We start from the raw sequence: 23252 nt of genomic DNA, 5'->3' as shown, positions 1-23252 counted from the left end.
GAGAGATGGTATGTGCTGAAAGTGACATATTAAAAAAAAAAAAGCCCCAGGGAGGTGGTCAGCCAGCTCTGGAGTATTATCTTCTCTTTGCCATCCCCAGCTGGGAAATCAGCAATGATAAGCCCTGTTGGCATGGTCTGAAAGATGCCTGTCCTGGGGTCTCTAGCAGCCTCCAGCAGAACCCAGGCCCTCTTCTTGCCGCTAGCCTGGCTGTGGACCCGTCAGTGGGAAGGAGCTCAGTGCGCAGGACACAGCGGGGGAGGGAAAAGGCTGCAGCCTTTTCATACTGGCTGCCTCCCTCCCTCCCTCACCCGGCTCCACTTTATCACCCCACGGCTGTACATCCCCACACCCACCCCACACACCCAGGGCTGGCCCTATCAGCAAGTGCAGCAATGGCCAGTCCCCCCTGATAAAGCCACAAATCCCAAAGAGAGATCGAGGTGTGATATCGCCTTCACTCAGGTCATCTCCTCACACAGCTAGCTCATTCTTCATCAAAGGGGCATTATGTCCCCAAACACTCACTGCCAGGTGACCAGAAAAATCACTGGGCTTGATCCCAGCCAAGGAAAGCTGAGTCCCACCAACCTCTGCCATGGGGCTTACATGCTCCCTAAAGACCAGCTCATGGGTGAGTGCACAGGGAGGGACCAAAAAAAGAGGAAAAGAGGACCTGGCAGGGCACAGCCATAAATTTCTGTGCTCGGTTCCCCGTGTGACAACTGAAGATAAGCAGCCTTCCCTTTTCTCCCTGGTATTTGCCCAGCTCACTTGCTCAGCCTGCCAGCTTTCTGGGAGCAGAGACTCTCCTGCCATCCCAGTGTTTGTGTAACTCCCGGCAGAACGGGGCCACGATCTCCGTCAGGGTGCTTCCTCATCATTAGAATAATAAAACAATACAGGAACAAGAGATTCTCTCTTCCTTCTGGTGACAATTACCATCGTGCGTCTCTCCCCCTTCCTCACATCCCCAGCAAAGATTTTTAGTGAAGACAGTGAGTGCAGCACTTGCTGGACTGAGCCTAATTCTTTTAAAGACTAATTCAGCCTGATAAGAGTGCCCAGGACAAAGCCTGCCCTGGCAGAGTAAGTATAAATTGTTTCTAAAACCTCATGCTGGCAGAATTTTTGCAATTAATGACCGGTTGTCACTGTTGGGGCTCATCAGGGAGGAATCACTCTCGTCTGATGCGCCTGATCTGGATCAGCAGCCCATCGCCTGTTAGAGGAAGGAAAAGCGAACAGGCGGCGCAGCAGTGCCCCAGTAAGTTGTTAATGGATGACAAAAATTGCGCTCTTGTTTCTAAGCAGAATTTTTGCCAGCTTGCTTTGACTTTCTGGGCTGTGATTAAACACAGCCAGAAAAATCGGGTACTTACCTGGCCTACTTTTTTTCATTTCTCCCCCTCTCATGCATTTTTCATTGGAAAAAATCTGCACAGTAAAACAAACATCTATATGATCACATAAAAGACTTGATGAATGCAGGACAATAGTAGGTTGTTTTAATATTGCAGCTTATGAAAGACTGAGAAAAAAATATGGTTAGGCAATCTATTCAAAAAGAGCCACTTGCTCTGGAATCTCCAATAAGAAAACAGTGTATGTAGAATATATCTCTATCCCAAACTTCTTTGTGTACCTAAGAAGAAAGGATAGAGAATTCTTTTATTTTCAAAAGCAATGTTACCATTGCGGTATCAATCAAATGCTAGGTAATTCAAAAAATATGCTGACACGCTTTGTCCTTTCCTTGCCCTGCTCTGCCTACATTTTTTAGCACATACAGTGCATCCACTTGAAAGCGTGGTGGATCCTTGCACGCAGCAGGATTTTGCAGTCTCCTGCGGGACCCACCATGTTACAATAGCATTCAAAGCTTTATAAGCTTCATTTAGTTTCAGCAAGCCTGTTGGAGCATTGTCTGTGCTTAAAGAGGCATTTAAAACTAAAGCAAAGCTTTGAAAGCTTCAGAGACAATGACGCTGGACTCCCTAAACCCATGAGTTCACTGCACAGTTTGAAGTGATGGCATCATGTAGAAAACATGACACGCTGCTCTGGGAGCCCTGCGGTACCCAGGCACGAGAGAGGTGGGGAGCGGGAAATCTAGGGCACGCGTTGAGTTTCTCTCGCTGAGGGTCACGTCTGCACTGAAGAGAAGAAAATCATACTGAATTTTTCCCTGCCCTTTAGATTTGTACCCATGCATATTTATTCTCCCATGCCGGAATGATTTCTAAGCCATTGCTATGTGCATTTCTAAGCTGTTACGAATAAAAGAAAACAACCCCCGAAGCGCACACAATAAAACAAGCGGCAATGCAGCAGCCGTGCCATGAGGAGGTGTCTGGCTTCTGTAACTCCTCCATCCTGCAGCACCGCACTGGTGTCTGCGGTTTGCACATCCCTGGCCTGAGCGAAAGGCAGCATTTAACACAGAACTGCGCTGTCTATAAGCTGAGGGAAATAACTGCAAAACAGGCGTCAGTAAAGCTGCACTTTCCTGAAAGGCACTCATTTTTCAACATACAACCCTGCCTGTCACTATTTCTAGGCAAGGGCATGTTATTTACATAACCATGGTAATAAACCGCACCAATAACAACTTAAGGCCAGAGGAAAACATCCCCTTGACTCCCAAATATAAGCGTCCACTCTACCCATGCAAACTTGCTCGGGCTGTGAAGGTCACATGCATCTTTGGGCCACAGCAGCACAAAGTCCCCGCTCCCACCTCACAGGATTTCCCCAGCGAAACCGCTGGTGCTCAGCTATGGGAAGCACCCTCTAGGCCACCTCAGATGGCAGCAAGAAGGATGAGCAGAGGGAAGCCCACACAAAAACAGGAATCATCCATAGCACCTTATAGACCAAGTCAGCTACATGATGCCCATAAGCAGATTAAAAGGATGGTCCATAGCAAACGGGCATAATAAATACCAGCCTTGTGAGAAGCCTTATTAATGTTTATAAATATATAAAGGGTGAGTGCCACGAGGATGGAGCCAGGCTCTTCTCGGTGGCAAACAATGATAGGACAAGGGGTAATGGGATCAAGCTGGAACATAAGAGGTTCCACTTAAATTTGAGAAAAAACTTCTTCTCAGTAAGGGTGACAGAGCACTGGAACAGGCTGCCCAGGGGGGTTGTGAAGACATTCAAAACCCGCCTGGACATGTTCCTGTGCGACCTCACCTAGGCGTTCCTGCTCCAGCAGGGGGATTGGACTAGATGATCTTTTGAGGTCCCTTCCAATCCCAAACATACTGTGATACTGTGAAGCCATCAGTCCTGAGTGGATTTAGAAATAAAACAGTAAAACAGGATGCCATGGGGTGACAAACACTGTCAATAAAAGCTGGGCAAATCCCAGTGCCAAGGCACGCTTGGAGAGCCATGTCGTGTCTCACGGGCCGCATCTCATTTGTAGGACCACGGTATTTCATCAGGCGCAGCTGCAGGCAGAGCTTGATGGAGCGGAAAAAGAGACGGTGTGAGCCACGGCAGAGTTACCATGTGGTTTAATTTTCAACTTCAGTAGCTGTAGAAGGTTTTAATCGGAGTAAGATGTAGTTTTACTTAACGTAAGTCCAGTGGAGCTATTTTTCTCTGCAACTAAAAATAAGGAAAATAAACCAGTTGGAGGCAGATAATGGGCATGGGAAATTTTAGCCCAAAGGGTTAAAGCCTGGTAAAGGTGTAAAGCAGCCAGAATCAGTTTAATAGTGCAGTATGTCAGAAAAAAGCTTAGCTGTCAAGGATGCAGCCATCCCACATTTATATGTAGATACATTTGAGAGAGAAGGATGCACTAATGACATCAAAAAAACACAGCACAAAAATAAGGAAGATTTAAAAATGCATCTGAATTGGAAAAGCTACTGTTAAAAGCTTACTTAAACACAGTAAAATATTGCTGTAACTCTTTTTTGAACTCCTGAAGTGCTACTATAACAAAAATAAACATGCCGATAAAATGTTGAAGAACAGCAATGCCAAACTCTCGGAGAAGTGAATGAAGGATTCGCCCAAGCCGTGCTTCAGGCCTGGCTCCAGAGCTGACTTTGCAGCCCAGGATCTGATGTTAATGGGTCACAGATGTTCTCCCGTTAGAGAAAGAAGCTGAATGTGTTTATTTCTTTTGTGGTACAGGCCAGAGGGTAGTTTGAGGAGCAACTGGAAACCTGTGAGTTGCAGTTACTTATCAAATAACCCATTTGAGAAAAAGATGTCGCTGTGCAAAATTACGTCCGTCCCCATCCCGCCCCCTCCACACTTTTGACAGCTAGTTGAGTTTCACTTCCATTCGAAACTGAAGGGGAAATTTAGGTAACTTAGAAAAACAACATAAAGTGCAGAGTTTGTGAAGTACCAGGGATTTTTCATGCCGCAGCCTTAAGGCCAGCTCTTTTTTACACCCACAAAGAAGCCCAGGGGGGTGGCCGCTGCCCGGCTCGGTGCCAGAGCACCACGGTCCACATATGGGTGGGGGTCTCCAGCTGGGGCAGAGCTTGCTGCCCACTGTGACAGGGCTGCTCTGTTTGCTTATTCCCAGATAACTAGCACAGCTGCAGCCACCAGTTTCTCACCGAGTGCCTTCCCGTCACCTTGCTCATTCAGTAAATTAACTGAAGGGCTAATCCTTTTGGGAAAAGCAAAGCCAGAGTGCTACAAGAGAGAAAATAAATCTGCCCTTGAAGACAAGGACTGGTATTCCAAAATTGCCCTGACCACCCCAAAGCATTGGCATTTTATTTTAGTGATGTCAGGGCTGTTTTTAATGGGGGACGAGGAGGGGCAGTGCCTTGCACCTGGGCTGCGTGGGGAGCAGTGGGTGGGTGACAGGCTGAGACAGAGCAGTACAACTCATCTGACATGGAAGTGGGAAGGATGAGGGGACCCGAACTCAACTCACAGCATCAACAACAGTCCTTTCTGGATGCCTATACTGCATAAAGCAGTAAAATCCTAGTCAAGAGTTGAATATCTCATGACAGCCATACAGATACACGGTACTGAAGTCCTCTCCAGGGCCCTGATTCCACCACCTCCAAAGTCAAATGGCACATGCAATAACAGCATGATTCTTCCACAAAATACACATGACCCCTCCACCTCAATGACATACAGCTGAGTGGCACCCCACAGACAGCTCAGCCAAGGAAAAGTGGGGAGTTGACACCTTGTCCCGGGTCAGAAGCCACATCACCCCCTCACTTGAAACAGTTCGGTCTCTCTGGAGGAGTCTCTGCAAAAACCCTTGCCACGGGGCAGACCCCAGTGCACAGTGGGGGACAGAGAGCCCTGGGCCACCCTAGGAAAAGCCAGAAGAGCAACTTTTTTCTTGTATTCCTGTAGCCAGGGATCAGTCTAGATACTTAAGACTTCCTAATTCCCTTTCAAATGCTACATAGAAAAGGTTTGCAGAAAAATCAGATTATTTTGGATGTTTTTAAGGTGTTTTTAATTTCCCAGAAAGCAATTTTAGACTTGTTCATTTCTTTTCACGGAACATCTGCAATTGCCCATGCCATCACTGTCTTCTGAAAATGACACTGGCACTGGTACAGCTTCCTTCCAAATAATTGCAGGTACTTTCAGTTCCTTAGGGGAACGCATTGTTGATGCACAGGGCTTTAACTCCCAGCACCTCTGTCCTTTCCCCAGGGATGCACCTGCATTTAGCCACTGTACTGACATCCCAGGGGCTGTGACCCTTCGCTCAGCAGCTGTTCCAAGCAGCACAGCACTCACAGCTGGGCGGGAAGAGGTGCAGCTCCAGCACGGAGGCTGGATGAGGATCCCATTGGCCACTGGAGCTGGGTGCCTAATTCTCCACATGCTGTGCCAAAAATATACTCCGCTGGGTGCCTGAAGTGCAGGCAGGGTTGCTTTTCCAAACTTATCCTATATGCCAGGTGATGCTCAAATGAAATGCAACTGCAGTGTTGCTCCAAAGGGCTTGATAAAACATTAAATAAATAGACCTCTGAAAACAACTCATCCATTCTAGGAGATACATCTTGGTTATTCTAATAAATTACATGCATACAGCTGAAGTCTGTTTATTTTTCATCAAGAAATCAGAAGGTGGCTAACGTGCAGTATTTCCTTAGGTCCTGCCAAAAACAGCCATCTGGTGGCTGGGTAAATGCAGAAGGATCAGGACTTCCTTTAGAATATTGGAAATTATTGTACAAATAGGTTACAAATAATAGATTGTGTTTCTGTGTAAAGTTGTTATCCTTTTAACATTCAACACTCCAGCTTTGCCCTTGGCTTTCTGAAGCATTATTCTTTATGCTGCTGACTACACACTTGCATTTATATGTTTTCTTATTTTTTGGCTCAATGGAGCAAGCAGTCAGCTTTTCCCTCATTCCTGAGGGATATCAGGTTACAAGAAATGTTGGTCTGATCTTATATACTTATCCAGTAGCATATTAAAAATGCATATTTTCCATTTGATTTTTCTCCTTGCCAGACTTGGGTTTAATGCCACTTTTCTTCTCCCACTTGCTAGGCACTGTTAACAAGCTACTAGCTTATTCCCAAATGTATAAAGGCAGGCAACAACACATACCCTATTTAACCCCAGCTGGGGATATAGTCCTTGCAAGACACAAAAGAGCCATTTCATTTTTAACATAAATTTATACTGCATCTCTGCAGCTAAATTATTTTTGAGTGTATTAGTTTTTTGAGGAGGTAGGTGAAAGATGGACAGAGGGTAATGCGACAGCCTCCCACAGCTGCCTGCATTCCTGCCCAACGGATGCACGGGACATGTTCCCATTGTGGGCCCCGGTGGAACTTGAGTCCCTGCCAGTGGGTACCATGGCTACCCCCCTTCAGATCCATTCAGTTATTAAAATTGTGCAGCACATTCAAAGGAAAAACAGCCAGAAATACAGTGCAGGCTCGCTAGAGCTGCATGCTGAGTCTGCAAGGTGGTGAACACCCATCCACCTACCTCTCCCTTGTCCACCACTGCCATGGCTCAGTTCAGGGGTTTCATCCACAGGACTCTCCAAATTCTTCAAGTCCAAGAGCAGGCTTACTGTCTTGCACATATGTATGCACTCATCAGAACAATTAAAAAAAACCCCACACCTTACCAACTGCTTTTTGTTTTCTTGTTTACAATTAGGTTAAACACTTCGAAACATTAAGTAGAACTGATGCTAATAACACTTTCTTACAGAGGTGCTAGAAACTGTTAGGATAAGAATCTCAAGAGGCAATTCATCACCATCACAATTCCACAGAACACCAAGAAGAGGGTTGTAACTGCTTTTCTTAAGGCAAAAAATTATAAAAGTTTCAGCCTGAAAACACATTTGTGACTGGGTAATTGTCATGTGTGAAGAGTATGAACTAGAAGACTAGACAGATGGAGGGGTATGGCAAATCATATGGATGTAAAAGCATGTTACCAATCAAGCTAGAAATGCTGTTTAACAGAATTATATTGTCTGTTGTGATAATATTTTGTTTTCTCTTAACTGACCATATAAAGAATTAGGTCACTCTTCAATGCAAACTTCTGAATTGGTGCCTCATTATTGGGATTTATCTGTGGCCATACAATTATGGATGTTCAAAAATAATTAAATGCATTCATTAAGTAATCATTTTACTAACAGAAAATATATGAAACTGAAACATTAAAAAAGTCCTAGGAGAAAATGTTCTAAAATTGTTTATATTCTAATATGATGTACAATAGCAAAGAGGACAGGCTGGTATTTCCAAAAGGTCAATTTTTTGTGCAAGTAACCAGCAATGAAAAGACCAGAATGACATGTTCCACATGATTCACAGTCCTAGCAGCCCGAGGTAAGAGTTTGCATGGACATACAGTAACTAACAACCTACAAAGGGACACAACTAGGGTTTGTGCCAACTCATGAATCTTCAAGCAAATAAGCTAGGTTTTCTTCCTTTGTTTTATACAAATGTAAGCATTTCAAATTTTGTCCATTTGGGCAAAATTCAGAAGTTTTATTTTTTATTCTATCAACCATGACCAGCACGTGGAAAGGAAATAGAGGATGCTCGATGCAACTTTCTCAAGGAAAAAGAGCAGAAACTCATATCTAATTCTCCTGGGAAACCTCCCATTCCAAACAAGAAAACAAGGGAGAAAAAAGCATAATGGACTAAACCTTGAACTTTGTTTGTTTAAATTTCTGGTTTAAGTAGTTGAAGGTAATGCATCCATGCTTCAAAAGCATTGAAAGCCGACGAGAATAGTTCTTGAGCTGAAAATGGACGAGACTTCTGTCAATTCCAAACACAGTTATTCAGAAAAAAAAAAATCTGCTTTACTGCATGTCTCTGTTGAGACGCCAGAACATATCCAAGGTATTCGGGCCCTGAAAACAATAGCAAAATAAAATTACTTTAATCTAGATTGCATGTTCTGACTGTATTTGGAAGCAGGCTCAATTGCTTCTGCAATAAAGGATGATTTACAATCCTGATGTCTTTAGCAACAGAAAGCTTAAGTGAAAAAAACCCTCACAAAATCTTCTTTATTTATTTGAATTCATCTAGCTGTGCTAGGGAAGAGACTAACTTGACAGATTGTTAGTCTCCCGGTAGAACTTGGTCTCCTGAAAAGCTCTGAAAAAAACAGATTCACAAGTGCCTCACATGGCATTGGGCAGAGCTGTACTCCAAACCCCCAGGGATGTCAAGGCAGATGCTGAAAAACACTCAGTATCTTGCTGAGGAGCCAGGAGCAAAAGAGACTGTGTTGTGCATGAAGCACACCAGGAAAGCTCCAGCTGGTGAAACTGCACTGTGGAGCAAGATCTTTTCCTTAGTTCTCAGGTAAAATGGAGGTATAAGTAAAAAAATAATTAAGATAAAGAAAAAAGATATAGCAATACTGTTTATGATGCTCATGAAAAGATACGCTCAGGCTGGTCCTTTCCAGAGGCTAGGCTGCAATACAACCACACTTTAAGTTTCATTTGACCAAAGTACATTTTTCAACAAAACCTCCTCAGTCTCGAAGGCTTGTGATGAGAGTGCTGCTTTTCTCCACAGCAGCCTAAAGCTGCATCTTGTGTCTCATTTCAACACACAACACCTGTTTCTGCAGGAAGACATTGCAAAACACATAGCATCCAAGGCTTGTTCACAGAGACTCTTTGCATGACTCATCTCTGAGCAATCACAAGTTTTCCTCGAGAGAAGCTCCACGGTGCACAGCAGATTACCAAGGCTCTGCCTTGCCATCGAGTGCTCCAGCTGAAACATGTCCTAGGGCTGAGGCATAACAAGACATCAGCAATGAAAGCAAGGCCAGAGGAACAATGTCCTGCATCGCTTTGCATGGCGCTGCCTCCCAGACCCGCTGCAGAGAGCGCTCCGGCAAAGTTACTCTGTTTTGATAAAAATCAGGCGCGATTCAAGAAGCTTTAGCCGAAAAGTAAGATGGAAGCCACATGCCAAGGAATTCTGCAGCTAAAACCTCCCAGATTTTTATGCCTGAAGCAAAAGGTACTGATTGCAACTCAGAAGGCAAAAAGGAGCTGGAGAGGGAAATTGTGGGGGTGAAACCCAGGGCACACTTGGTGGAGTTGAATGGAAACAAGAATACCAATTGCCTGAAGGTGAATAGGGCTCAAGTAAAAAGGGAATTTTACTAGGCTGAGCAGTGGATTCCTCACAAAGAAATTATTTTCCTCCTTTTCATGGACAAAAAGATTGTTCCAGTGACAGAGTTACCATGGAAACTGATTTTGAGAATAACAAGAAAGCATTTACAGTACAGAGCTCATTTTAAAGGATGGTGAACCAGCAGCATCCCATTCCTCTAATTGGGCTGATAACCTGATCAGATGGCCCAAAGAACTAAAATAACATGTTTTAAAGTAGTGTGGAATGGCAATGCTAAATCGACCTGTCACAGCTTTGTGTCACTGTGCCTTTATGACCTTCAAAGTGGTGGACAGAGGACTCAAAGTTTCTGCCAGGACACAACTTTAGCCAGGCTGACCAGCACCACTTCTCTCAGGGTGCAAAAGACAGAGACTGGTGAGCACCCCTGCCCAAGTTAATTCAATTAGCCTGTCATTTTCTTTTGTATCATTCAGTTTTACTATGAAGGAAGGTTTTCTTTTCCTGCCAGTAGACTGAAAATTCACAGTTGTCAAATGCAAGGGCACACACCACTGACTGAGGTGTGGAGGGCAGCACTTCTTGCCACACTGGCTGTACTTACGAATTCTGGTTCTTCCTGTGGCTGCCACACAGACAAGGGAAACTGAGAAGTGCCTGCTACCCCAAGGGCTCCCATGATGCTAACTGCACACCTTGGTGGCAGATATTTTCTTGACCAGCTCTGGGGAAACTGCTGAAAAAAGCAACCAATGTAAATTACAGCACACGGCCCCAAACTGCCCATCTGTGATTTATTCCAGCCCAAGCATAAATAGGCCACCCCTTCACATAGAGCACAGAGGGGCTTTCCCATTATCCCAGCCCTTTGGTCTCAAGAAGCCAGGAGGAGAGGTGAGCTTTTGGAAGGGCCCATCACCTCACCAGTCTGCTCTGTAGAGTGAAAGGGTTAATTTCTGCCAGGGTAGCTCAAGTTCTAAGGAAGGAGGAGGAGACACTACCTTGCACAGCTGGGGGTATTCTCAATGAGCCAGCATCCTCTGCAGTGGGGAATAAAAAGCCACTATAATAATGGTTATTGCAAGCATGAAGTCACTGGCACCTAAAGTTTTCATTTTTGTTAAATAGAAATGCAAGCAAATGAAAGCGATTTGTTTATGTTGCCCCAAGGTTTCCCATCTTGGGAGTAGCCATGTGAGGCTGCAAGTGATAATACTCATCCTTTGTGAACAAGAAGTCTGGTTTACAGTGATCTGGAATCCAAGCATGAGGTAGAGATAAGAAAAGACACTTCTATGGTCTCTCTCAACACATAATGTTAAAATGTTGTCTTCAGAGTAGAAGTCATGAGGTTTTTTCCTTCCCTTCATCTTCAGTCTTTGCTCTGTTCTGTATTTACTCTCTACTTTTATTGCTTCTCCTACAATATTGAAGGCTGAGGGATGGGAGGCCAGGCACATGCAGTATCTGTATTTCAGACTTCAAAGAATACATGGACATGAGCTCTAAAATAAAGGGAATAATGTTCTTCTAGCACTGCCACACAACTTTTCACGCAAGACTACCAAGAGCTTCCAGACAGATGTGAGGCTGTTCTCTGCACATGAGTAACCGAGGAGCAGTATCTCGGCTCGCAGACACCTGCAGTGCTGGAAGGAGAAGGTTCGCAGCCCAAACTCCTGGCACCAACCTCTAACGGCCAAAACTCAAGATAAGATGACACCTGTCAGGTGGAGCAAAGACAAGAGGCAAACCCCAGGCTTTTGCAGGGTGTGGGTGCAGAAGTGGATGAGAAAATAAACTAACTTAATCAGATTTGGATGCTTTTTGAAGTAGTCAGAAATCAGGCAGGATGTAAAGGCATTACTGCACAAATGTTTATTTTTCAAGTAGACTGTTTCTGCTCAGAAGGTTTTCCTCTGCTGCCTTCTTGGCAAAACTTCTTTCATTTTAGTAAAAGCTGAAGCCATGTGTCTGTCCCACCTTCATTGCCATCATTCATAGAAGAGGTGACAGAATCATTCCATCAGCATTGAATGGGGAATGAAACTAAAGCCTCTGAAAGACACAACCTTGAAAAAATATTACATTGTTAAGTAGATAGCTTGATATCAAATGATTTCTTTCAGTAACTTCATAGTACATCTGCAAGCTTGTTCCTCTGTTTTTTTAAATTAATTATAAATGATCGCTTGCACTATTGCGTACTAGTTTATGATGCAAAAGCACTTGCATTAGAGTACAATTATTCACCATTCACTTGCCAAGATAAGCATTTGTGAGGGTTACTATGCCAAAAATAAAGTTGTCTAGAAGAGGGGGGGAGGGGAACTGCCAGCAAATATAGAGCTAAGTGTAGATCTTGCTAATGCTTTTTAGGCAGTGAACACTCCCTCCCTCTGGCCCTAATTCAGGCGGAGACATACTAACCAATAATAGTAACCAATAACAGTAACCACAAAATAGCAAAAGACTTTGCAAAAATTGTTTTTTATCTGCTCCCCACCAAAAGCTGAGGGTTTGGTATAGGAAATATCTGCATATCAAGTCAGGAATCAATGCTTTTCATTTATGATTTTCTAATTCAGGAAGTTGGTCCGAAACAGACATCAGACAAACCCACTCCGTTGGCTCATGACTGACAAGGCAAAAGCCTAAAAAGACCAAAAATTTGAAATCAAATTCCCCTTTTTTATTTCCCAAGTTCCTATCAAGTTAACAGCCAAATTTGCATATCGGTAAAGGGCACTTAACAGAAAACTCTCTGTTTCAGTAACTAGCATAAGCATTGAAGAAAGAAGAATGAAAATACACAACCCCAAAATGCATATATATCATGGCTACTCAGAATAGTGAAGGCCTATGTCCTACTCAGACATGCACAGTTTTCCGAGGTTTGTACAACCTTCTAATTATTTTGATAATTAACAATAAGGAAAGGGCATATCGGGGGTTTTTTGAAGCTGTCTTTAAAAAACAACAAAGACAATAACCAGTTTTGAACAAAACATTTTAAATTGAAGTTCTGATCTTGAATTATTTTAACTGTTTTCATTCTTACTGCCTCCAATCTAAGGACAGAACAGTAAACCAGTGCTTCTATAACACCTTTACTTGAAAGGACCAGAAAAGCTGATGGACTCCAAGATGGATTTGGAGCTGGTTTGTTCAATATATCTGTTTAAAAAAAATTACTCACTCACTGAAACTTTGATGGTAGTTACACCAAAACCAGAACATATCATCCAGGCTTTTTTTTTCTTAATAGCTGAGGATGCTAATGATAAATACCTAATCGAAATCAGTGCATAGTGGAAAATTTTTTTAAATAAATAAATAAATAAATCAACCATCTTACCTTTCACTAGATGATACTGAGTCTGGTATATTTGAGCTTTTGGTATAACTTTCTTCAGTGTTATTTCTTACATATTCTTCTCAAACAGATAAGATAATTATGACCATGGAATAACCAATAGCTCTGTTACAGAGCCTTGACTTTTCCTTTTTTAATCACTGATCTCAGGAACTGACTTTTTAAAAACATAGTGAAAAGCATTTTCCCTAGAATGTATTTTAGGAGGGAAGCAAGCCCACAGAGGAATATAGTTTATTGTGATGATTAATTGATGTCCATGCAAAAAATTAATCAAAAAGCATTTGTGCCTGTGAGTCTTTGACCAAGTATAGCATAACAGGGGAAGAAAGATAAACTGACTCAATAGCCAATTAATTTTTCTGAGAAACTCAAAATACGAAAATCTGACTTTTATATTCCTTCAAAAATCCTCCAGAAGGCTAGGATCAGCCAGAGGCATTGTTTTGCATGGGTAGTAATGGTAATGCAAGAAGACATAATGGGATTGATTTTTTTTCCCTCTCGTCTTTTTGTTTTTTCTTAACAGAAAGGGGAAGGGGGGGAAAGAAAAAAGAAACATTTTTCCCACTGCAGACTGCAGAAATGAGGAAAAATAAAACAAACACAACCAAAAAAACTCCAACCAAACAAAAAATCCCAAACAAACCAAACCAAACCACAAAACTTTTGCACCTCAGTGTAAAAATCTGATTTCCAGAATGTCACCAGGCCGCAGCCTGAGGCAGGAGACACAACCAAAGGTGGCCAGGAAAGGAGGTGGATCTCTGTGTGACATGGCTTCAGTATCCAGGTGGTAACACAGCTCCTTTTCACTGCAAACACAGCTTCTTACCCCACTGGCTTTCTCTAGGAGTCATAATTTTTAACAGCTTTTCCTTTTGAGCTTCAGCAGCAGCAGCAGCACAGTTCATCACCTCCCCTGAAAAAAGGTGCCCCTCAGACTGGCTATAGGATTTAATTAAGAGCTGGTTGCCAGTAGACCAGTCAGGGTTCTTTGGAACAAAAGGATGGACTATTTTTTAAAATGAAGTCTTCCATGTAGAAAGGCACTTTGTTTATCAGAATAACTTGAGTTTTCATCAAACAACTGGAAACAGAAAATTGCCCAGCAGGTTTTACTTGAAAACTGTTCTTTATAAATACTTCACCAGGATTTTTTTCCCAAAAAGAAAACATTTCTAACTGGGTTAGGTGAAATAATGACCGGATGACCAAATTATCCATAGTATAAAAACTGTTCATTCATTTGTGGGATGCTATAATGCTCCTGAAGTGACCCTGAAAAGTTCAGTGCTGATTGTGGTATTCACAGACAATTTTGCCCTCTAGCCTTCTTGACATGCAACCTTCTGCACATAAATTTAAAGAGGCAAGTCTTATGTATAGATACTTTCCTTCCTATATGCCTGTGCACTGGAAGGTGTGTGCACTGACAGGTGTGTCAGCAAGAGGAGGAATAAGACAGACAGCCATCTGTACAGACTGCAGCGTGTTGCTCCATCAGCCTACGTGGTTTCTGTGAGCAGATCTGAAAGGGTAATGAGAGTGGAGGGATGCAAGAGAAAACACAAAAGGGACAAGGGAAAAAGGAAGCTGAAGAGAAAGGCTATCGCTGGTGTGAAGGTAGATAGATCCCTTAAGCACAGGAATATTTACAGAAGCGTATCTAGATTGCAGCTAACTGCAAACAGAAGAATCCAATCCCTTGCGTGACCCCACGGGTTAGCCAAGGACTTCAGCTGTTGAAGCCACCACACGTGGATTTCTGGGGTGTGCTGATCCTCTAGAGCAGGCAAGACATCTAATCGCTTCCTCAGCAAAGCCTTCTGTAAATTTACAGTGCCATGAGCCCCCAGACTAATAATCTCGAATGAAGTCTGGCTGCCAAGAGACCGTTTTCCCAGATTCCTGTTCCTTTCCACAGAAACACTGTACACACCGTCCCATCTCAGCCCCAGCAATGCTGCCAAACTCATATGAACTCCACCACCAGCAGGCACCAAATGCTTCCAGGTATTTTACAGCCATCTTTGACATTTTTCCTTCCTCCTCGCATCCCCAGCATGCTCTACCCCTTCTCCAGTCCCTAAACTGGCAGGAGGGGAAGGGAAAGCCTGTATTTATTCAGGCAGCCAGCCACGCAGAACAGGTAAATCACGAGCTCACAGCACAGCCACTCAGGCTAAATTTGGCTGAAATCCACTGTGAAATTTAAGAGCACTGGGAGGGAAAAGGAGGAGAGAAATGACAGAAAACATAATCATACCAACCTCACCTCTGCAAGAAACAAGGTGAAGATAAGCACCAGTCAGATCATCTGACTGGCAGAAATACAGCTGGGTGACAGGACTCTGTAAGGAGCTCTTGCATCAAACTTTGTAGGCACCATCACAGATTGGGTTTCTTTTCCCATCATTCCCCTAATAAGTTTCAGTTCCAGTTTTGCCACTTGGTCACAGCATCACTGTACCCTTTGCATCAGAGCCTGGATTTTCCTTTTTAAAATATCCCCCAAAAGTAATGACATTTCAGAGGGCGCATTAATGAAAGGCTTAGCAGCTGAATTACATCAAAACCAACACTCTTGTGACTGTTAACATTTTAGTGCTCTGCAGGTACCACAAAAGGAGCTGTACAGCCCATGCTTGACTAGTTAAAAGAAAAGCTGAGAAAAAATACGTTTTTTCAGGGCAGATGCAGTCAGGTTCCTAAATAGATCAGGTACAAATATTTTCTCCGGTGTCTAGGTCTGCTTCACAGTGGCTAATCAAATCAGTCCCAAGTAGTAGCCCTACCCAACAGCTCAGCTTAGTACTGTAGTGATAAGCTCCTCCTGAGATTATTTTGAAAAGCTGGACCTGACAGTGCTCCTATCAGAGCTGCAGACTATGCTAAAAAGAACTGCCTTTGATTTTCACACTTTGCACTAGTAGCTGCTTTAATTATAAACCCCAAGTGTAGTAAGGGCCTGACCTCCTGACTGAGCTATAACAGTTGAAAATATTTACCTTACATGGGCAAAAAAACCATTCAGGGCAGCAGGAAGGAAAAAAAAAAAAAAGAGGAAGACATATACATAATATAGCTGTGACATAACCACAAGAATGACAGCAGAAGTAAGCATGTAAACCCCACTATTTCCATGTCAGATTCTTTAGAAATATCCAAGAGTCTACCTTAAGAAAACTCTGAAGAAACAAACCAGGACACAAGATCAGATTGATTGTTTTCATTCTGTTATAGGCTAATAGCCAAACACACCTCAGAAGGAAAATAATTTTAACTTTTAGCCACTTTTAACTCAGCAGAAAACAAAAGTCTTAGCTTTTCTTAAAAATGAAAGTGAACACACATCTGAAATCACATAATTATACCTGGTTTCATACTGTGTGATTCAGCAGTCTGATGAGTATCTTTTTTTTTTTTTTTTTTTTTAAGAAAAAAGCTCTAAAAGTGAGCAGATGCAGCCGTCTGAAAGCATCCTGGAATATTCAAGACATAGAAATTGTCTCTTTTTGTCTCAGAAAGGATCTGGATTTGCTTTTCCTGTTGAAAGACACCTTCACTAAAAGAATGCGGAATCATGAGAAAGGTAGTGTGAAATACATTGACTTCACTGCAGTAACAAGCATCAGTTTCTGATAATAATGCGCCTCTTCTTCTCTGTCTCTCTTTAGCTGAGAAATTTCTGTTCTGGCTGTGCCAAAATTGTGTCCTTATGGGAGGAGATGCATTCTCCCACCAGGCTTGCTAACCAACACCAGAAGAAGACAGGAGTAGAAAACAGTATGATTGCATATCTGTCTTCTATTCTGCACCTGTAAAATCAAAACAAAACTCAACAGCAAATTACATTGCTGAAAATTCCTTGCACTCAAACTACTTAAGTTTTGTGTCCAAAGCACGAGGGCTGCGTTTGACATTTTAAACGTGTCTCTCATGCTGACTGACTACAGGACCTCCAAGCAAGTCTAACTCAATTACAGTTATTTAACTGCTATTTATTATATTTAATGGGTTTATTGCAGTCCACAATGCTTTCACTCTACAGACAGGAAGCCACAATATTGCAGCTAAACTTACATAACTGGCCATCCTCATTTCCTTTTGAATTTGGAAAGTAGCCAAAGCAGTAAAAATCAGTAAGAAACCCTTATCCCACAGGTACCAGAGGAAGTCTTGGTGCTCTAACTACTACAGGCCATAAATTACCCGAGACTCCTTGACAAGCAGAAGTTCAGCCATGTGAAAGTGATTCTAAGAAGAAAGAACCATCGACAAGTTCATGCACTCAAGATTCCTTCATATGAGCAAGCCTTTGAGTCACCATCTTTTGCGTGTGTGGCAGATACGTGCTCTCAAATGCAGATGGGCTGAGGAGCTTCTGACACCTGTCAGGTGGTACAGAACTGATTCACAGAAAAAACAGACGCTTAGGAGAAAAAATAAAAAGAAAGATATTCTACAAAGAACAGAAAAAGCTTTCTCTAGTGCTTCACAGCACAAAATCCAACTGTTAGAACCACCACCCACTCTACATGTATATCAGTACCTTGGTTTGGCAGCACCATGTAGCTTTAGTGGAGGGCACTCCATGGACAGGACAAAAGCCAGGCCTGGTACAAAACACTGCATGCAGCTCATTACTACCTACTTGCATCAAGCTTTTACCAATTAGCAGCTGGTGAGCTGTTACTTGGTTATCAACACACATTAAATATAAGACATATTAGGAATAAAATCTTTCCAAATACAGAAAAGGAAATGCCTCCATCGCAATGACGCAGTAAGCACGATGACATTTTACTGTGTGCCAGGCATCACATACGTTTTCCTTTGGGTAACAGACAGCTTGCGACGATACCTCTGTAAGAGGAAAATCTTCCACTTGGTAACTTCTCAATTACTTTTCTGTCTTCATAGATGTGGAAAAACAATAGCCAGGGGCAAACCTGAAATCCTTGGATTTTAACACACACTGAACTGCAAGGAAACATTTTAATTGGAAAGGTCACAGGAGACAGACTTCTGAGCACATCTCCAGCTAAATGTCACCTTCTCAGCGATACTCTCATCAGAGGTTACATCAAAGGCAGACAGACATTTACACACATCTACCTTGCAGCAGGCCACTCTGCCCAGTAAAGGTAAAGCCTATATCCTCCAGAGGGGAACAGGAGAAATGCCATCTTGCAATCCATAGCTGTGGGAGGGACAAAAACAGCCTGGACTCTCCATCCCTCTCTTTGTAGTCATGCACTGATCATAGCTAGAAACCAGAAGCTGATAAAAGAGCGAGATGCTTGTGAAATTTCACCAAAGAAAACTGAGACATTCTGAAATGCATTATTTTGATTTGCTGCTTTTTTAGTCTGAAATTGAAAAATGTAAATAAACCCAAAGATGCTCAGCACCTTCAATTCAATTTGAACAGAAAATTGAATTTGGTCTCTCACATCCCAATTTAGCATCCTAAATCGTGGTGCACTGTGGTGCAAAGGGTTGGCCAGAGAACGTTTCTTGGTCTCAAGTCCAGTACATCCGCTGGAACAGATTTAGCTCTGATGAACTAGTGTTTTCCAACAACACACAGAATATTGTCACTAAATTTACAAGCAGATCTAGCAATACAATAAAGAACAACTTGAAATCAGGCCTCAGCCTTTCTACTCACATCCTTACCATCTTCACTGTTTTCCATTAATGGATTCTGCATATTTTTTATTTCATTGTCAAGATGAGGGAAAAATTCATTCTATTCCATATTGCTCCCTGTTATTTCCACTCCAAACCCTTCAACATGTTTAAACAGAAATCCCTGGAGCTTCTACTTGCAGTTAAGCAAAATAAGAGTAAAAACCAGCCTCAGGACTTTGTGATACTTTCTATAAGCACTATCCATTTTCAGTTTGTCTTTCATAGAAGTAACGCAGTGATTTACTGTCCAGAGAATACACGGGAAAAAAAGGAAATGCAACAAATAGTTTTAGAATTTGATTAACTTTAACAAAACCTGCAAATTAAAGGGTAGTCAGCTGTTTGGAGGGGATTCAGATACACATTTAAATGCTAATTGATAATATACAACAAACTATGTACAACTGTGTCAGCCATCAACTGCTCAGCACTAATCAATGTAATCCAAATCTTCTGGGATTCCAAAACTTTTGTCTATTCTGCTCTCTTCAAATCCAAATTTACGTTTGGCCCAGGACTTTATTGAAAAGATGTTATCTGTAAATAGAATGAAAAATATTCAGTTTTTAATGTTTAGGAAAGCATGAGCTACAATGTGGCTACAACAAAATCCTTCCATTTGCACTATCAGCACGTATGTGAAAAGGGTAGAGGGGAACAACATTATTAAGCAGATTTAGAACAGAAAATGGGACGCTTTTGTTAATGACATGTTTTACTCAGTACGAAGTAAAATATGTCTTCTGTTTTTGAGGTTTCCTTGATCTTATCTTACTCTTCTATGACAAGACTGAAAGCTACAATTACAGTGTAAGCCTGCTATAGAGTGATGAGGAAAGTGTGAATATGCATAATAAGTACTTTATAGGTCCTTGTTCAACTAGACACATACTGTGTAACTGTCTACAACTGCAAAAATCAGATTCAAATTAACCATAAGGTCCTTTCTAAACCTGTTTGTTCAGATAATATGTATTCTATTTGAAAGTAAATAAGAAAAGATTCAATAGCTTTATTTTAGTCAGCATTTCTCTTTTAGCATCACATAACTATTATTTTAGCATATACAATTTAACACAATTAAATTTAACACAATTTTTCACTGCAATATTGATTGAAACTCACCACTTCATTGCTAACACCATAAATTGCAGCATAAGACAGGAAGTATTCACTGTGCCTGCACACCTGAGAAATATTTTTTTCTTTGACCACCAGACACTTTGGTTTAAAACTGTCTCTTCAAAAGAAAAACCATGCTACAGCATGTAACCAAATTGTCTTATTAAACAGCAAAGTACTTGCTACAGTCTTACCATCTTGAGACCAACAGCCTGTCGCCAACAGTAGAAAGCCCTGATAACAGGACCCCTAGAAGTTATTTTCATATACATAACCACCTTGCTTCCTCATATGCAGTAAACAACCCAGTGCAAATGAAGATACAACAGACAGAAGACTATGACTATATCTTGCTGCACTTGGCATAACCAAGAATAGCGAGCAGTCCATCAGAAGTAGGTGAATTCTAAACAAAAATGTTACAATTTTCCAAATAATTTTTTAAAAAAGGACATATAGCTTGCTCTGCAAAACGGAAATTATAGCAATATAGCTGTCCTTGTTTCAGCTGGGAAAGAGTTAATTTTCTTTCTAGTAGCTGGTATAGTGCTGTGTTTTGGATTGAGTATGAGAAGAATCTTGATAATATATTGATGTTTTAGTTATTGCCAGGTAGTCAAGGACTTTTTTACCTTCCTATGCTCTTCCAGGTACACGAGAAGCTGGAGGAGGCACAGTCAGGACAGCTGACCCAGGCTGGCCGAAGAGGTGTTCTATACCATACGATCTCACGCTCAGTAAATAAACTGGAGTTGTCTGAGGGGCAAATACTGCAGCTTGGGAATGAACTTGAGCAATTGCATTGCATTGTGTATCACTTGTTTTGTATATTCTAATACTATTATTTTTCTTTGCTGTCCTATTAAACTATTCTTATCTCAACCCACAACAATAGCAAAGCTGAGCAAAACCAGAAAATTGAGTTAAACTTCCATACAAATGTTATCACAGTAATCTTCAAAACTGTGTAGCATTTTTCCTGCATGTTAAAGCTGATGAATTAGCAAGCTGATGAATTAGCTTCAGAAATACCTACTTTACATTAGCATCAATCATATGGTAGCAGCAATAAGGTTCCATAGAGCATTTTACTCCTTAGAAATAGAAAAAAAATTCAGAAATAATTAAACTTTCTGAATATCTCAAATTATGACACTGCCAAACTAACAACCGTCATTTCCAGTCTCAAAGTTTTCCTCATCTTGAAGAGATTTAAACTCAGCCAAAAAAATGAGCTGCCAGTTTTAACTTGGTGTGCAAGATAGTTCCAGAAGAACAAACCTGCTATGTTACATTCACTAACCAAACTGAGAAAATGTATTATTTTGAATCATGATGATTTATAAGCAAAACATATTTCTGTATCTTTTTACAAGTGAGGGCCATCCTACATCAAATCTTAATGAAATTTAAAATTGTTAACAATAACGACTCTTTTTCTCAAATTCTTCTAGTCTGAAGCTCTGTTAAGCAATATAAATGCATACACACCAGTCCATCTATTGGCCGCCTCCTTTGCTACTTTGTTTGTTTGTCCTGAAATAGAGAAGAGAAAAAAAAAAAATACATCAGAGTAAAATCATACAATTAATGATTTCAAGGCACAGAGGTTAATTTTTTTAATTGATGTCATTTTTAGGGAACCATACACTGTAAGGAAGTTACTGTACTGCATCCAAACCCTTCTTCTGCTTTACACTTTCAAGGTTCCAACAAGCACAAAGCTAAGTTAAACAGCAGCAAAGAAATATAAAAGATACCATATGAGCAACTTCGAGTTTTGGAAGTGTATTTAAAAATGTAATAACCCTGGTGTGGTTTACCTGGGGGCTTAATTGTCTGTACAAAGATTGGAACTAGGATACATGGCCTGAAGATACTAGAGGCAACTGAGGCGGAAAATATTTTATAATCCTCTCTATACATAAGTAATCCATTACATAGATAGGCATGGCTCTATATAGATAAGAAAAAGACAAGTGTTACAGCCTATCACATTAATCCAGAAGTTAAGCATCTAGTTCTGGAAGGCTTCCCTGTCTTTCGAGAACCACCTCAATTAAACGAAGACAAAATAATGCTCCTGGTTATTAAGTTTGGCTTCCCACCCTTACTACTGCTCCAGAGTTAAATACATAATGGTAAATTACCATTACTATAAATAGCTTTTATATAGTTTCCATGAGGCAAAACAGTATCAAGAAAAATTCCTGTTGGATCACCTTGCTCCCATTAAAGTAAATACTGAATCAAATTGAGCAGGTTGGTTTGTAACGTGGGAATTTATTAGAATTATTACGGTTCTCACACCCACATGTAACAGTTACTTCCAGCTAGTCTTGTTTGTACTTGCTTGATAATACTCAGTGGAATGGTCAGCATGAAAGTTATCTCCAGGGGTACTGAGAAGTGAATATATGATCAAGTATCCATTGTTTTAAAGATTATACTTCAGGCAAAATTAAATTATGTTGAAAAATCATCTGCTAGCAAACAGGAAGGTAAGCACTCATTATTCTACCCTTAATACTTCAATAAGCCATGTGAAAAATGTTTAATTCAGACTAAAATACCATTTTAAAACCAGTGTATTTTCTAAAAATGACCCATAATCAGAAGGTTTGGGCACAGCATGAAGAAAAACAGAAAATTAAGATGGGCAAAAGAAGGGAGAGGGTGAGAAGATGGCATTTTTGCTTGCTTGCATGCTCTTCCTTATTTCCTTTGCTGATTTCTTGTTGCCACCCCTACCTGTTCAGTTCCAGGGCTGGCAGCACTGACAACATACTGGCAGTCAATGGCATTTTGAACAGTACTTTACCTAATGCTACTTAAAGCCAGTCTGCAGAGTAAGGGCTTCCACTGGGCAAGATTTTAAATGTGTTACCTATGATAGTTCCCTCAGCATTTTCTTGAAATTCTAGAGTAAAACTGGAAAGCTGTATTTCACTCCAAGTAATGAAGTCTGAAATGAAGGGGGGGAAAAGTAGGATGATATTAAACTCTAGGGATCCAGAGCTGCAAGGTGACAGCATCCCCACGGCAGGCGAGCCAGCCTGCTCCACAGCACGCGCCAGGTCTCTGCAGAAACCTCCACTCTGCTGGCAGCAGCTGACCAGCTGAGCCCCCAACTTCTGCATCACGCGGCTGCTCGACATTCCTGCAGCTTTTGGTACGCAGCCCTGTGCTTAGAGCACAGTGACCATATGGTACAGTGCATAAAAAAACCCAAACAGTGGTAGCATGGTGCATTGTCAACCTTCAGACATTGCAAACACATGTTCAAATACATACATGTGATGGTGTGTTTTTAAAATGTGATTTCTTGCCGCAGTCAAAGAAAAGGCTAAAGTGACCAGCAGATACAGGTTGGGCAACAGGGTGGTTAGAATGGCAGTGGCTGCCTATAACTGAG

At 41.5% G+C, this 23252-nt stretch overlaps 1 protein-coding gene and 1 long non-coding RNA gene across 2 annotated transcripts in view; one reads left to right on the top strand and one right to left on the bottom strand.

The window, feature by feature from the left end:
- The first annotated feature begins 900 nt into the window (after positions 1-900).
- LOC308040397 lies at positions 901-21361 on the top strand. The gene is made up of 4 exons (XR_013922124.1): positions 901-1089; positions 1172-1267; positions 16457-16610; positions 20488-21361. It is a non-coding gene; the product is annotated as an uncharacterized lncRNA (long non-coding RNA).
- Positions 18651-23252, bottom strand: part of MND1 (meiotic nuclear divisions 1) — a 43256-nt gene continuing 38654 nt past the window's right edge. The window contains exons 7-8 of the mRNA XM_080344371.1: positions 21329-21373; positions 18651-19252 (exon numbers count right to left, since the gene is read on the bottom strand). Coding sequence (XP_080200497.1) covers positions 19146-19252; positions 21329-21373 — 152 coding nt within the window. The 3' untranslated portion in view covers positions 18651-19145. The remainder of the gene's footprint in view (positions 19253-21328; positions 21374-23252) is intronic.

This window comes from Nesoenas mayeri (assembly GCF_963082525.1).
Source record: "Nesoenas mayeri genome assembly, chromosome: 4".
NCBI classification, from domain to species: domain Eukaryota; kingdom Metazoa; phylum Chordata; class Aves; order Columbiformes; family Columbidae; genus Nesoenas; species Nesoenas mayeri.
The sequence above is the reverse complement of the archived record's forward strand: the minus strand, read 5'-3'. Positions and strand labels throughout refer to the sequence as shown.